This window comes from Alternaria postmessia (assembly GCF_024291825.1).
Source record: "Alternaria postmessia strain BMP 2775 chromosome Unknown scaffold_6, whole genome shotgun sequence".
NCBI classification, from domain to species: Eukaryota; Fungi; Ascomycota; class Dothideomycetes; order Pleosporales; family Pleosporaceae; genus Alternaria; species Alternaria postmessia.
The window spans coordinates 149,658-166,041 of NW_026260079.1; the positions used below are offsets into that span (position 1 = coordinate 149,658).

Consider the following 16,384-nt stretch of genomic DNA (forward strand, 5'->3'; position numbering starts at 1 on the left):
AGCGCTGCACGAGCCACATGCAAATGCTTAGCGCCTAGGCTGAAATTATGGTGGACTGTGCACAGCAGATTTCCTACTGCCCCGCAGCCCAACCAGCCTTTTTTCTTCATCAACACCTGCTTCCACACACTGATTGTTCTGCTCAACCACGGTTAACTCTACAATCATGTCTTTCGGAAAGCTCTACAGTTACTCGGTACGTTGCCGCACCCACAAACGCGAAACTGCACTGCAATGAGTCCTAACAGCAAGCCAACAGGGTAACCCGCGTACCACCTCTCTCCTGGCCGTCGCGAAGGAGAATGGTCTCGACATCGAGTTCGTCGACACCGAGCCTGCCAAGGGTGTCTCTGAGGACTACCTGAAGCTCAACAAGCTCGGCAAGGTCCCTACATTCGAGGGCGCTGACGGCTTTGTCCTCTCTGAGTGCATCGCCATCGCTGTCTACCGTAAGTGCTACCCCGCCTGTTTGCTCCTTCCTGCGTAATATGATGTCGAATGTTATCATTCAGTTATCCCTGTCTGAAAACTATTGTTGAAAACTTACTATTCTGATTTGCGTCCACAATCATCCCTCCGTTCGTCCAGACTTTGCTGGTGACTCAGAGCTGACCGATTGCAGTTGCCTCCCAGAACGAGAAGACCAGCCTTCTCGGCAAGACCAAGCAGGACTACGCCACCATCTTGCGATGGATGTCCTTCGCCAACACTGAGGTCCTCTCTCCTCTCGGTGGCTGGTTCCGCCCCATCCTCGGCCGCGACCCTTACAACAAGAAGAACGTCGACGAGTCACAGAAGGCCGCTCTCAAGGCTGTCCACGTCATTGAGGAGCACCTTCTTACACACACCTACCTTGTTGGTGAGCGTCTGACTCTTGCCGACATCTTCGCTGCCAGCATCCTTGCCCGTGGCTTCCAGTACTTCTTCGACAAGCAGTGGCGCGACTCCAACCCCAACACTACCCGTTGGTACGAGACCGTCTACAACCAGTCCAGCTACTCTGCTGTTGCCCCCAAGCTTGAGTTCATCTCCGAGGCGTTGAAGAACGTTGCACCAAAGAAGGAGGGTGGCGAGAAGAAGAAGGAGCAGCCCAAGGCCGCCCCTAAGCCCAAGCAAGAGGAGGCTGAGGAGGAGGAGGCCCCACCTGCCCCCAAGCCCAAGCACCCTCTCGAGGCCCTTCCCAGGGCTACATTCGTTCTTGACGACTGGAAGCGCAAGTACTCTAACGAGGAGACTCGTGAGGTTGCCCTCCCCTGGTTCTGGGAGAACGCCAACTTCGAGGAGTACTCCATCTACAAGGTTGACTACAAGTACAACGATGAGTTGACCATGACCTTCATGACCGCCAACTTGATTGGTAAGTTGACTTGTCCTGGTTGCAAATGATCTACTTGCTAATTTATTCAGGTGGTTTCTTCACCCGTCTCGAGGCCAGCCGCAAGTACCTCTTCGGCTGCTGCTCCGTATACGGAGTAACCAACGACTCCGTTGTCACCGGTGCGTTCGTCGTCCGTGGCCAGGAGGCTCTCCCCGCCTTCGACGTCGCTCCCGATGTCGAGAGCTACGAGTTCACCAAGCTCGACCCCACCAAGCCCGAGGACAAGGAGTTCGTCAACGACCAGTGGTCGTGGGACAAGCCCATCGAGGTCAACGGTAAGACCTACGAGTGGGCCGACGGCAAGGTGTTCAAGTAAACGCTTCGCTTTCTTTCTGAAGTGGTTGCTTTGATTTATGATGCGGATGATTTACGAACTAGCATGGGTAGGGATAGGATGACGGATGAGGATTCATGAGATCACGCTGGGCAGCCCTTGGTGGATCAGCGATACTGCCATGGCCCGTTAGAGGCTCAAAATGCTGCACAAGAAGTTCATGATACCCAACACATATTTTTGCCTTCATGCTGTGATGCCCTTTGTGCGTCTACTTTGCTGTCTCGTATGCTAGACCAACATGCATGTGACGTCTTCTTCCACACAGGTGCCTTGTTGATTGCGCACTCAACAAGAGCTGGGAAATTGGTCTACCATGACACTGCGTTGCCTAGAAGCTGTCAGGTGTTCGCCAAACCCCAGATCTGGGCTCGGCCTGGGCGGGGCCAACAACAGTCGTGGCTTATCGAACCGAGCCTATCATTGGTTGAGAGGCGGACAAGGGAAGTAGCTCTAGCCAACCGCCGAAGCCGTCGAGAGCAAAGGCTGGACAAGACAGACGGCGCAGGCGGCACGCATAAGGGGACATGCATGGCCTTTGATCCTCGAGTCCTCGATTTCCATTCTCTCGATCTCTGCGACCACAGGCGCCGAAAGTTGCGGTGCTGCAGCGGTACTAATACGGTGACATTTCGCATCGCAGCGCACAGCCGCGCTGCAGCTGCTACATCCGATCGGGGCAAATCTCCTACCTTGGAAGGAACAAGCAGCGCATTCGTTCTGTCGTCATACCTGCAACAACAAACCGAGATCGCGTGCACACTTTTTCTTTCTTGTCGCGCAAGGAGAGAAAGATCTGGAGACGGGACCCGAAGACTAAGGCGACGCAATCGTTGCTCAGGGAAGTCCGGCCTCCTGCGTCGACTGTTGGTGGATCGGAATCCGGACGAACGAAGGAACGGACAGCCACATCATCTGTCGTTCACGCTGTGTAACGTAACGACTTGCGCTACGGGGACCTGAGAGCTCTAGCGACGAGAGGAGAGAGTTGTTCGCCTTTTAAAGAATTGTTGCTGCTGCGCCAAAGGGGAATAGATATTGTTGCTTTCTCTAGGCGCCAACGGCAAATCGTGAGAAGAACACGTGAGATTGGACTGCGGAAGTGGCTTTGTTAAAGAGCGGGGATATTGGACGTCTCGTAGCTGAGATAAGTTTCCTGCGATCGTTGCTTTGGGGATTGCAGGTCTACGTACGAGGTTGCGAAAAGACGAGACTGGAAACATCTGACAAGAGAGCTGGAAGAAAGGAAGAGCAGGAACGACAAGGGGATGAAAGAGGATAGTGGAAGAGTGGTGAGGAGGTCTTCTGGAAATGCAGGGGAACCTGCGATTCAAGTGATTTGTTTGGTAAGTGGTGGCTGTGTTTGTGGCTACTGATGTGTCTAGGTGCATAGTCATGTACTTTACATGGGATGTCGCAATTTATACAGCATGACGGCCACTTATCTATCTCGCCATCAAAGCTAATACTAACAGGGCTCTGGAGGTGGACCAAGCGAAGACAATGTCACAGGCTTCCTCGTCCGATCGACCGCAACGAACTGGGCTAAGAATTCCGTCATAGCTGTAGATGCAGGCTCCCATCTTGCATCAATAACCCGAATACTTGGGAGGGATTTTCCACTCGTCTCTGACCCAGATCCACCATTACCGACCTCGCGGGCTAACAACGGCAATGGAAATGTAATTGACATACATACTGAGTCGCCGTCACCAGGCACCGCGCATGTCTCACTCTCCGATGATGACTCTGGGGCTGAGACACCTGATTCTGAGCACGAATTACCAGTTACGATCACCACACTGCAAAAAGGTGCATTCGCGGGTTTGCCTTTTCCTCATCAGAGCGCTAGAGCAAATGCGCTTCATGTTGTTAGGGAGCATATTTCGACATACCTCATCACCCATCCACATCTGGACCATGTGTCAGGCTTCGTCATCAATACAGCAGCTTTCCATAATACATCACGACCAAAGCGACTAGCAGCGCTGCCGTTCACTGTCAACGCCATCAAGAACCACATCTTTAATAACATCATTTGGCCTAATCTTACTGACGAAGATGGAGGGGTGGGCCTTGTGACGTTCCAGCGGCTTGCAGAAGGCGGTAACATTGCCCTGGGTGAAGGAAGTTCAAGAGGGTACATCGAGGTGTGTGATGGTCTTGGGGTCAAAGGCTTCAAAGTAAGTCATGGTCACTGCATGCAAGGACCGGGCCATGTACACCGCGGATCAAACGCCAACCTACTGGAGACATCAAGTTTACAGCACTCAAATACTTCTCAACCGTACGGACTATCAGACGGCCAAGAAGGTCGCTCAATGAGCTTCTCTGTAGCAACGCAAAGCGCACCCGGCACTCCCGGTTTTAACAGCAGCACAGAGGCCGGTCGACGAGCCAGCGGAGTTACAGTCTCCCAGCCCCAGCAACCGCCATCCCAAGATCACTGTGTGATCGATTCAACCGCCTACTTTATCCGCGCAGAATCCACTCTCACGACCCCGAAACGCGAAATCCTTATTTTCGGAGATGTTGAACCAGATTCTCTTTCTCTTTCGCCTCGCACACATCAGATCTGGAGCGAAGCAGCTCCCAAGATCGCCGCCGGTATACTGAAAGGCATATTTATAGAGGTTTCTTATACGAATGCTCAAGCTGATGCTGTCTTGTTCGGGCACCTAGCCCCACGCCACCTCCTCGAGGAACTTAGTAGCTTCGCCGAGATGGTAAAAGACAGTAAGAAGAAATACGAGCGCGAAAAAGAAGAGATGCGTCTGCAGAAGAAGAAAAAGCGAAAGCGAACCAGTGGCGGTGCAAACAATGCACTCCAACTCGACAGCCTCACCTCAGGCGAGAACGGTCGGAAAGCAAAAATGGGTGGTTATCTGGGCGGAGTGGGCAAAGGAATTGATTCCCCAATCTCGACGACGAACTACCATTCGCAGACTGATGACGAGGTTATGAGTGATCTTCCGCCTTCGAGAGGAGATACAGGGACGAATACTCCAATTCCCTTCCCTCCTCCACTTCAGCATCATCAGTCTTTACATTGCAACCAAATACAGGAACAGGGACAGGAACATCAAAATGGCACGGCCGAACCACAGCACTCCCACCCTTCAGCCCCAGCGGCACTCGGTCTCTCATCAGTCTCAGCGGATCATAACCGCGCCATACTATCTGCTGCTTTTGACGCTCCACTCAAAGGTGTCAAAATTGTCATTATCCATGTCAAGGATTCTTTCATGGATGGGCCGTTGGTTGGGGAACAGATATTGAGAGAGTTGAGAGAGGGGGAAGAGGTTTTGCAAGAGGCTGGAAAGGGTTTGGGATGCCAATTTGAGGTCAGTGCTGCGGGTGAGAGTTATTGGTTCTAGAGAGTGCTGGTTTTGTAAACGTAAGGGTTGGATGGTGGAGTTGAAGCAAACTGGTTTGGCGTCTTAGGTACAGGCCTTGGCTTTCTTCTGGATTTTAAAATGAATCATGGGGTACGATAGGTGGGGTTAGGGTGGCATTCTGAGTATATGGGTTCAAGTGAGTTGGGCTTCCAGGTGGCTGAATATTACGAAGGAGCTTGTTCCATTTAGATTGTATCCTCGTGCGGCAACAGCTACCTCATAGGTATTTGCTGTACCTCATAACAGAACACTCCTGGAATAATGCAAGTGTATACCTCTAGGATATCTTCTCTAGGAAGAAAGTAAGACATAGAGAATTATGATATGCAATTGTGTTTAACCAACGCTAGACTGACCTGTCGCATGCTCTTCCCTCTTCTACCCTACACACTTTTCTATCTCTCATGTACCGCCGGACTAGAAATGATCGGAGATTGTGTCGTATTGAACTCAGAGCAAAACTTGTCCAAAAGGTGCTCGTCGTGTCATAAGTTTATAGGCTAAGAAATTGAAAGGCTGTGTATACTTCGAGGCAAGTTATATCACATAGCCTATAGAAGATGAGCTCCCTCGTAGGCAATCACCTCCCTGAGGTACTGTAAGATGTCATGTGACAAGACATCTTTTCCATTCTTCGTGGACACTCAATTCCCCTGCCGTCCTAACCTCCATTCTATACCATACTCAACAACTCGATTGATGATCAAGAGCACACCCTGGCGCATTAAAGTCAGCCTGATCCTCGAATCACTTGAATGTCTCTATCACGGTCTCATGAACGTACCGGTATACCAATAAACCACCATCCTGCAATCCACATCGCATTATCCATAGTATAAAACACTCCCACACATCCTGCAGCCCAAATATCAATAGTCGCACAGCTCATAATTCCTCTCGTCAGAGGTAAGAAGCGGTTACACGCTCGTGGACGGTGCCACAGGAAGTGGGTGAGGGCATGAAGGAGAATGTTTGCCTGTTGCGATTAGCTACCTAAGTAGGTGGCTTGCACCCGTAAAGAGATAGGCAGTGACTCACAGGAATGAACACCGTAGTGATATAAATGATGTTAAGCTCATGTACGTTGAGTCCTCCGATAGTCATAACTGCACTGAATGCATAGCCTACCACGACGCCAGTAGCAATCCAGTAATACAGCAAATGATGCCTCCAGGATGATACTCTCCCAGTCTCTACGTTTGTATTCGGTTGCTGCATTGCAGATCCTCGACGTGCAGTCATGTGGCGTAAGAAGGAGGGCATATTGAGGTGGTGTGTAAATTAAGAAGTACACGAATGCGAAAACGTTGCAAACCCGCCAAAATTCAGATGATGATGCGGAGTAATCACTCGGAAAAGCTAGTGACCGCATTACACCTCTTTCGAGGACTGCATCTGCATCTGATTTGCTGTTTGCTGACCAGCGGACCTTTCCGTCATCGTTTCGTCCCTGAACCGGGCTGAGTAAGAGGTTACCGTGGTACTATCTGAGTTTACTACAAGTACTTTCAATGCACGACATCCCCTCAATCAGAGTATAAGCTTCGTACTCACATTAATTTTCTATATTCACATTATTGCTGAAATTCATGCGGAGCGTGTGGCACATGATGGGACTGAAGCGCGAGTTGAGTATAAGCAGCGAGAAGTTACTTGCGCAATCAAAGACTTGTAGTGTAGCTAAGAATGTCAATTATATGTGTATTATGTAAGATTATCACTTCGTATGCTTTGTTAATAATCATTAATCACTCTCCATGCCTCCATCATCAGCGATCTAGTATGGCGTGTCAGCCTTTCTGATCGCCTCCCAATCCGTCGCAGTTTGGCCTGATGTTGCACCAGGAACGTCGTGTTGATGATGGCCATGAATAGCAGGATTACCATCCGTTCCGCCAATGCCAGTGCCGTAGCGCTCGGTGTTCATAGGCAAACCGGTGTGTGGCTCGGTGACCGTGTTGTTATGGTCCAGGTCGGAGACGGGATGCGCGCCGTACACACCCTTTCGAGTTTCGCTAGAAGGTATGTTAGAAATGTTTGATTGACGAGGATGGTAGATAGGACCTTACCGGTCGCCAGAGATCATACTTGGGTCACCGATCGGACCATCCACACCAATGTGTTCCTTCTTTCCTATGGAGCCATACGGATCAGTCTGGTGCTGCTGGTGCTCCATAGCTTCACGCGCGGGATGGCCCTTGGGTGGGTCCTTGTGCAAGAGGTGCTTGCCCTTCCAGCGTGGCGAGTCTGGGTTATCATCGCTGTAGTCCCTGGAGTGCCTGGGGCTGTAGTCTCGAGACTGGCGTGGTGAAGACTCAGGGCTAGCAGAAGACTTCTCTTTCTTGGACTTGTCACGGTGCAAGAATCCAAGAAGACCACCCTTCTTCTTCTCCTCGCCTTCATTCTCCTTTCCAAGCTCTTTCTCGCGCTGATGTTGCTCCTTGATCAGGCGTGCCTGCTCCTTCTCATGTTCTTTAGCCAGACGATGTTCGTCCTTCTCGTGAGCTGCAAGAGCCTTGTCGTGCTTGTGGACTTCTTTGTCATGCTTGTGCTGTTCCTTGTCAAGCCTATGTTGTTCCTTCTCTTTTTCGTGAGCAATCTTCTTGAGGCGCTCTTCGGCTTCGCGCTCGTCTTGGTTCTGAGAGTTGACGTAGGCTGCGCCGCCCAACCCTGCTGCACCCACAGCGCCACCTAGAACAGCAGCGTTGCGCTTGTCGTGATTCTCATTTGTGGCATTAGCCCCCCACGGTTGAATCGTAGGGTCTTGAGCATGCGTGTTGTGTGGTGCGATGGTACCTGAGGTAGGGTATGATGCATCCGTGGCTGTCTCATGCATGGGATAAGAAGACTGCGTCGCGCCTTGAACTGGGTATGCAGGCTGATCGGAAGACGCAAAGTCTTGTTTTTGACGAAGAGGAAGTTGAGTTGTGTTATCGTTATGCTTGGATCCTGCATAAGCTCCGGCTCCTAATCCAGCGGCTGCAAGGCCTGCTCCACCCAGAGCAGCGTTCCTATTGATGTGGTCGTTAGGGTCAGTGCGATTCACATTGCTTTGAGTAGTAGGGTCGTTGTAGTCGTATTGAGTCCTTGATGAGATGGGGTTGGGAGCACGTGCGCTGGTAGCGGTAGGGTCGTATCTCTGGTCTGGCATAGAAGCTTCAGGTTGTGTCATCCTGTGATCGCCATATGCATTGATAGCTTCATATGCTCGCTGTGTCATGCTCTGGTTGCCATGGATATTTGTAGCTTCGTTTGCTCCTGGCTGTGTGATATTGTGATCCCGATACGCATTTGTGGCTTCGTATGCTCCGTAACCGGCGGCGCCTGCACCTCCGACAACAGCAGCATCACGGCCATAGTGATGTCCACTTTGTTGACCAGCCTTTTCGTCAACCTTGGGATCCAGGCGGTTCAGTGTGTCTGACTGGTGCGGTCCGACTGTGGTGTGTCCCTTTTGCTTTGATGGGTCAGGTTTGACTCTTGGATCCATGATATTAGCAATGTTGCTGTCGTGCGGCCCGATCGTTCGCGAAGCAGGGTCCTCAGCCGTGGGTCCAACGTTGTGGTGTATCTGTTTACTAGGATCTGGTTGAACCCTAGGGTCCATGATATTTGCAGCATTGCTGGAGTGAGGTCCGATAGTGTTTGAAGCTGGTCCACTGTCGGTATTGTCACGATTAGCAGCGTAGAGGCCACCAGCAGCAGCAGCTCCGGCTCCAGCTAGGCCCGCATCACGACCATAATGGTGCTCAGGGTGCCTCTCTGGAACTGCGGTGGCGGCAGGTGCCTGACCAAGATTACTTGATGGCTGCTGAGCAGTTGTGTCTGAAATTGGCGCAGGAGCTCCTGTCGCGCCATAAAAGTTATCATGTCCTACAGGTTGAGCAGTTGAGGTGCCTGCGGTAGGAAGAGGCTTTGAGAAGTTTGAAGTTGGTTGAGGAGCAACGACACCGGATCCAGTACTGGAAGTATAAGAGGGGCCTTCAGGAGGCACGGCAGTGCCAGCGCTAGGAGTATCATTTCGGTTGAGGGCGTGGTGCATCCCGCCGGCTGCTGCGGCACCTGTGCCAAGTACTGCAGCATCACGACCATAGTGATGCTGTGAGCCAGCTGTCTGAGACGGATCATGGGAGACTGGAGGTCCAGAGATAGTTGAGCCGGCGCTAGGGGCTGCCTCAGTCTTGGCCTGTGGATCGAACCTCTGCTCGTCGAACTTTTGCTCCTCTAGCCTGGACTTATCACCCAAAACGCGAGGGTCGAGTACTTTACTACTGTATGGGCTGGACTCCTCGTAAAGAGGCTGACTACTACCAACGTCCTGGGCATCGTGCTTCTTTGAAGCTGCATGAGCGCCCAAACCCACGGCGCCAGCACCGAGGCCTCCGGCAATTGCAGCGTCGCGGCCATAGTTGTGGTCATCAGCTGATTTTGGCCGAGGCTCTTCGAGTGTTCCCGTATGTCTAAGCTCGTGAGGCTCGCTTGTAGACGTAGTGTCCACAGAAGACTGAACGTGAGATGGATCCAATGTAGACGTAGGCTCTACATTCGATAGGTTTCCACTTGGTTCGGTGGAAACGGGTTGAATGACAGGAGCGTAATTGAGGAACGTTTTCTCGTCACTCGGTGTTGCGATATATTCGCCAGGAACGTGTCTATGCGACTCAAGTCGGGGATTTAGAGGTCGCTCACCGGTGCCTGACATCCCAGTCGTGGGAGTAGCAGCAATCGAAGAATGTGTAGTTCCAGATGGGTTGATGTCCTGAGCTCCATACTCGTGTCTCTGGGTAGACGGCGGAAGGTCAGAAGATCTCGAAGCAGCAACAGTCGCGGCAGCCAGAGCCTCGGGATGGTAATCAGATGTCGACTGGCTTGGGATATTGCCTGTCTGGGTATTCGTCGTAGCAGCAGCTGGCGGAACATCTCCATATGTAGCCTGGCGAGTCTCGAGACCTCGATCCTGAACATCTCTCTCTTCTGACCGTGACAGTGTCTTGGAGGCGCCAATGGCAGTGGCAGCCGCTGCTGCTCCAGCCAGTCCTTCGCGTCCATAGTTGTCACGAACAGGACTCTCGCTATTATGTATACCAACCTGCTTCTCTTTTGTGCCTGGCTCACGCTCGCTGATTCCCTTGCTATGGACGGGCGAAATGTGTTCAGTCTGATGACGAGTGGAAGCGGGATCGTCATGAGGTTTTGTAACAACACCTCCAGCGAGAGGGAAAGATCGATCAGTATCCGCGGTGTAGCTCTCCTGTCGCAGAGTGTTCTCATAAGGTTGGTGCTCTGTGGTATAAGCAGGGTTAGAGCCTAATGGCCCACTGCCAGTTATGCCGGATTCTGCACACAGTCAATATATACGCGTCAAATAGTAGATTCAATCTACGTACGAGAATGTGTCTGGCCAGGGTTTACGCCCCTTCCTTCAGTCAAGCCAGCAGTTCCAGGATCTCCACCTCCAACTACTTGGTCTTGACTCAGCTCCTGAGTAGGCATGTGCGTCGGCATGGCAGCATGTCCCTGATTCGCTCCCGCGCCAAATCCGATTACGCCGCTCTTGATGCTCGCAACGCTCGGTTCTTGGGCATGACCATGAGGATAGGCATCAGGGCGATGTGCACCTTCCGCAGCTGTGCCTGCATTCCCAAGTGGCTGCGAAGTCGTGGCGTGGTCTTGGGTCCTGCTGGGGTCGTATTGAGCGCCAGTTGCAGCTGTACTGGTAGTTCCAATGGGTGCATCTGTACCGACTTGCGCAGGTCTTCCGTGAGCATCATGTGCGTGGAGGCCGGCTGAACCGCTTGGCTGGGCTAGCTCTGTGTATGGGGCCCCACTGGTGGTCTTGATCTCGTATATTGGCTGTCCTGTATGTCCCGCAGTTGTATTCCGACCCTCGTTTCCGGCGCTCATCTGGTCGTAGATTGGGTGTTGCTGACTGGGATTGATATTAGCACAAGTCACAGTTGAAAGAGGGAAGCTCAAACCCGTCAGCAGTGGACGACGATGTCTGCGCATCGTGGGCGACAGTGTCATCTTTCTTGTGTCCGTGAAGGACGCTCTTGATCTTCTCCATGTCGTTGCTGATTAACTGCGATGATGCACACTGCAGCGGGAGGATGAGCTTGGAAGGCTCTAGTTGTATTCAAGGATCAGCTCAAGCGCGGTGCTAGAGTATGAGAAAGCAGGGCACAGCTCGTGAACTACACGACATGATGGCGTTTGTTGTAGCTAGGCAGCTTGACGCCGATGAGGTCATACAGATGGGGTAGCTGCAGGAGCTAGACGGCCGCCTTCCAATAGAACGGCCAGCTGCCGCGTTCCAGCCACGAACAGCCACGCCTTATGCCCATTGCAGCGGTTCGACCTGTCTACGGTGCAGTGTGAAGGTGTTGATGTAGCCAAAGCAAGTTGTTTGACATGCGGGGCAGCGTCATCCTGGTAAGCGATCACTTCGATTCGAGCCATGAGCCTCCGATTGAGGCTTCGGAGGATCCTCGGCAGACACACACGTGCGAGGATGACTAAGGTAGCCCCCTCCATGGATTGGCAATGCTGCTCCATCCGGCATCATTGGTTGACCACTGGGTGTATTTGATATCAAGACAGTCAATTTGCGTTGGCGGTGTGTACAAATATAGGGATGACTTCACCGATCGCGTCCCACACAAAAGTTACCCCACACTGTGTTGCGCAATTTCCGAGCACCTGACCATGACCCATTGAGGTAGGCCGGATGCAGGCACGCGGCGAGTGGACGGACGTGGGTGGGACGTCAGATCTTGACAGAAGTTTTGGCGGCAAAGGGTTCCAGTAGAGCGTCTAGGATGGGTCGTCTAGACAGACCCCAAGTTGCGCCGCGTATTGCTCGAATACGCTGCCGATGCCATCTGGAAGCTCGGCATGCAGTACCTCAACGCACCATCCCAACCACCTTCCGCAACCTGCGCTGCCACTATCCGACAGTCAGCGAATGAGGCCTGAGATTGCGCGAATTACGACGGTGGCAAGCCATGGATGCCACTCCCAACGGCAGTTCACCCTCCAACAGCTTAGCGCTCACCCACCAGCAGTCTGGCCCACCTTTGCACCTTTCGCTAGGAAACCCTCGGCCGACCGAACCCAGTTGCTTCACGCCGTCTGTTGCGCTTTTCGCGCCTGCTTCCATTCTAGAAAACTTCTACCGCCAGGCATGCATGCAGCAACCTAGTTTCTCAATAGCTGACCCCCCTTCGCTCGTCGGTTCAGCGTCGTAGCGAGCCTCCGTCACTCCCAAGCCCAACATCGCGTTATTACAGTGCAGGCCGCGACCAAGCTTTGCACTTCTCCGCGTTTTCTTCTAGCCTGGCTGCGCGTTTCATCCGCCGCATCGCTGCCCATATACAACCCACCATCTTCCCCAGTGCACAGTGCCTGACCACTGGAGCGTCCCACCGCAGTTTCGGATACTCCATCTTTCGCCCAGCACTCGACCAGGGCTAGCTCAACTGCAGCGTCTGTGCCCCGACCCACTCCCTAATCAGCCTCACCCTGCTGCCGACATCATACCGGACCATCCTTCCGAGTGCCCTCTTCCTTCTTCTCCAACAACACTTTCACACTCCGTCAACATTCACACCATCACTCACACACGCCTACTTTAATCTTCCTCGCTATTCCTGTGCTGGCTTACACGTTCCGGTTCAACTATACTCTTCGCCCACAATGCCTGGCCACCTTCGCACTCGCTTAAAGCGCGTTCTTACTGCTGGCTCACACAAGAATGCAAAACCAGAGGAGCCAGAATCTGATTTCTACAAGCCTGGCGAGAAGATGCCTCCGCTAAAATACCGTCGCGCCGTCGATCCCGAACACAAGAAGAAACTCGAGGAATTCAGCTTTTCGACAGCATGGCGCCGGCACAGCAACGCCTCGCTGTATTCACCCATGGGTAGCAGGCTACCGAGCCGTAGGAGTAGTTTCAGGAGACGCAGCCGCAGTCGTAGTATGCACCGAAGTCGGAGAGGAAGCTGCTCTTCAGACTACGATGCTGAAGAGTGGGTAGACAGCGGCATCGGAGCGAGCATCGCTGGTGACGACAGGCCCGCAAATATCAAAGAGGCCTCCGACGACGAAGGCGACGTGCTCAATGGTGTGTTTTATCTTACGTATATATGACCGATCTTTTACTGACGTGCCTAGTCGGCCTCTCTCGCAATCCAACCGAAGACCCTCGTGACGCTCGTCGACAAGCCGCTCGCCGCTCCAGTTCCGTTCAGCTAACATCGAGACCCGCCACTGGCTCCGACCGCACTCGTAATCCCTCACAACCCTTTTCAGCTGAAGAACTCGAGATCGCGCTACAAAAATCACACCTCGAGGCCACAAAAGAGGAGTCGGATAAGAGTGCCAACGAGAGTCCTTTTGAGGACTTTGACGACCCAAGCCCCTTTCTCAGACCGCGTGGTGGATCCATTTACGTACCATACAATGGTCAGGGCACACCTCCAAAGCTGCCTTTCTGGGGCACTGCGTACCCCTCATGTGACGACGCGCCCTCCGCTGGCCATTTCTCGAGACGGCCATCCGTTTTCCTTGCTTCTGAGGATGGATGTTGCACACCGCAGTACGATCGCCGTGAATCGTTCTTCGTGCCAATGGATGCTCCAGGCCTAACGCAAGCACGTCGAACTTCCGTCTTCGTACCCGCTGACGACGAGTGTATATGTCCTCCACCAGCTGCCGAAGCACCGAAACGCAAACCCCAGCCTTGTGCTCCATGTGATGCCATTGCCGCAATCCTCGCAAGGCCCGATTGATTTTCCTCTCTGCATTAGCGTTCATTTCACTGTCGATATTCGATTCATTCGGTCTGTACATATTGTCCATTGCATTTCTCTGGCGTTATCTCCATGTAAGAACCCTCTGATTGGTTCCATGTCTGCAAGCCAGGATTTGGCCTTTTCCTTTACGGGCTGGGATTACTTCATAGACTACATTGTCAATGGTTTTTCGTTCTTCATATCACATAACGAAATCTTCTACGGTCTCTGTCTCATCACATTTTTCTTACTACTCTTGAGCTCCGTCTCGTGTATATGTGCGATTACAAATGCACTCATAATACTCGAATAATTGATAATTCACGAGTTCACCACATGGCTGCGCATTCAACAAACCTTCAAACCATGATTGCTGCGGCGGCAGTACGTGTTCAACGTTTAGTGCACCTGCGGTCTTCGGAGCCGCCCACCCACGCGCACATCCCATCCCAGCGATCATCGCCAACCAACTACAATTCATATGCAATGCATCGTCACTCGCTGAGCCTCACTCTAACAATCCCAGTCTCAGCATGCGAGAGAAAAAAGGACAACTCCCCAATGGCCATCAGACACAACAGATTCTCCTTGCAGAACACGCGTCGCATTGCGTCGTCGCGTCTTCTCCTTTACCGACAAATGGCGCGCGCGTGCGCGTGTGCGCGATTGATCAGCACGTTGTTCCTTTTCCCTTTGGCTGTGTCCCAGCGCGGCGGTAGGCACGTACTCCACCATATGCATTGCTGTTCAACACGTGAGATTTTTTCCGCGGTGTCTGCCGCTTGCTCTTCGCATCGACGCGCACTCGGCCCTTTTCCATGCGTCGTTTTCGTGGGGTTGAGAGGTCGGTTCGGATGTTCAAAGCTTGCACACGTTATGCTAAAGACTATGCTTGATGCGTATAGTGTAGTATAGTACAGTACAGTATAATCCTAGACATGCACCAAATCCCGATATAGGTTTTTGGTTTGTGGAAGATCTGTACCACCAGTAGAAAACCGCCCGTTGAAGAAACCTACGATCCGGCTTTTTTCTGAAAATGTCACGCCATGAATGCAGTTGTGCGGTCGGAATGAACAGTTGCCGATACTTTCCGCTCATTGAGACACACGGAACAGGATACCCCTTGACGCAATCTCTATTCGCGGGGCATTGGTTGGGGCTTTTCTTCCCATTCCATCATCCCGTCTATGGTGCGGAACAAATAGCGGGCGGATGGGAGAATGGAGGGGCAGCACAGAGCACTCCGCACGCGTAGGTAGGGCGGGATACCATTTACGTATAGGCCTTAGTCTCAATTTTGCCTCTCTCTGTTCGCTTGTTGGTGCGGTCAGTTCTGCCCCCACCCCGCGCTTGCTCACGACTCGGCGGACTGGGCAGATCATAGCTTCATGTAATGATATGCTCGGCGGCATCGCGGAACACGGACGTCATTACGTAGATGGACTTGGCTCTTGTGTCCGCTACGCCAACCGGTTTACTTACTTCTTGCGAGTTGTGCATTGTATGCTTGAGGCGAACTCACGATTCATGTCTAGGGCATATTGCGCATAGCATGAGTTATGCGGGTTGTACGTGCGAGTTAGTGATTAGTGATTCTTTTTGTTGGGACCCCAATTCGGATAGAGCGGGTGGGATGAGCGGGTGTGGGAATAAGGATTGAGGGAGGACATAAGGATGATGGGGTGATGTAGGATGTAAGACATGTGTGTAGTTGGGTTGGATTGTGCCACCGGGAGAATGTCATTATGTAGCGTATGAGTGAACGAAGGCTTGGGTTACCTTCTTTGGTCTGCAAGGTACCTAGAGAGAAAGCCACGATACGACATGAAGACCGACTTGTACGCCTTGCTGCTTTGCAATGCATACGGGGCATCTTCGTGGTCGAAAAGAGCTGGAGTATCATGTGGAAATGAGTGAATGTTTCCTAGGTAGTATGGATGCATTGATACATGGCTAATAGTATAGGCGTGGTTGAGACATACAGCGCTAGGCTCGAAGTGATGTTACCTATTGTTGTACAAAGATTCTTGGTAACAATATAGGTGCGAGACAGAGATAAAAGATGTTTTTAGCTATGCGAGGTTATATTCAAAGAGTCCTTGACCCTGTGCACTTATCCTGGTAGCTTGTTGATTACCTCAAGATCGGCAAGAAACGCTGCATCAGATATCAATGTAATGAGAGGACCAGAAAACAAACGGAGACTTTCTGGTTCTCCTACCACTATCATCAACAAGAATCAAGATCGACGAAGTGTGAAGTCCTGAGAGTTTCAGTGGCATATAGTAGCCATTCCTGTTCAGGTGCGCAAACAGCGTAGAAGTCTTCTGCTGTCCGGGTCTTGAATTGTAAGCTATTATTTCTTTCACGGCAAGATTTGTTCTTGTCTTCATTACGAATACCAAACAGCACTGTACTCGTTTCGCCCTTCTTCGTCTGTATTCAATTACATCCATGTTTTCTGTTCACCATTTGACAT

The 16,384-nt window shown here is 51.9% G+C and overlaps 4 protein-coding genes across 4 annotated transcripts; 2 read left to right on the top strand and 2 right to left on the bottom strand.

The window, feature by feature from the left end:
* Positions 1-166: 166 nt before the first annotated feature.
* Positions 167-5,089, top strand: J4E82_001565 (uncharacterized protein; the record flags this gene model as incomplete). The annotated part of the gene is made up of 5 exons (XM_051727874.1): positions 167-196; positions 260-449; positions 623-1,357; positions 1,408-1,682; positions 3,188-5,089. The coding sequence occupies 5 exons, from the start codon at positions 167-169 to the stop codon at positions 5,087-5,089; spliced, it is 3,132 nt and encodes a 1,043-aa protein (XP_051592229.1).
* A 665-nt stretch (positions 5,090-5,754) lies between these two features.
* On the bottom strand, positions 5,755-6,373 carry J4E82_001566 (uncharacterized protein; the record flags this gene model as incomplete). The annotated part of the gene is made up of 3 exons (XM_051727875.1): positions 5,755-5,826; positions 5,895-6,086; positions 6,149-6,373. 3 exons carry the CDS (start codon positions 6,371-6,373, stop codon positions 5,755-5,757), a joined length of 489 nt encoding a protein of 162 aa, XP_051592230.1.
* Positions 6,374-6,887: 514 nt separating this feature from the next.
* On the bottom strand, positions 6,888-11,177 carry J4E82_001567 (uncharacterized protein; the record flags this gene model as incomplete). Its single annotated transcript, XM_051727876.1, has 4 exons — positions 6,888-7,125; positions 7,180-10,447; positions 10,498-11,039; positions 11,089-11,177. The coding sequence occupies 4 exons, from the start codon at positions 11,175-11,177 to the stop codon at positions 6,888-6,890; spliced, it is 4,137 nt and encodes a 1,378-aa protein (XP_051592231.1).
* Positions 11,178-12,805: 1,628 nt separating this feature from the next.
* Positions 12,806-13,899, top strand: J4E82_001568 (uncharacterized protein; the record flags this gene model as incomplete). Its single annotated transcript, XM_051727877.1, has 2 exons — positions 12,806-13,232; positions 13,283-13,899. The coding sequence occupies 2 exons, from the start codon at positions 12,806-12,808 to the stop codon at positions 13,897-13,899; spliced, it is 1,044 nt and encodes a 347-aa protein (XP_051592232.1).
* Between the last annotated feature and the right edge of the window lie 2,485 nt (positions 13,900-16,384).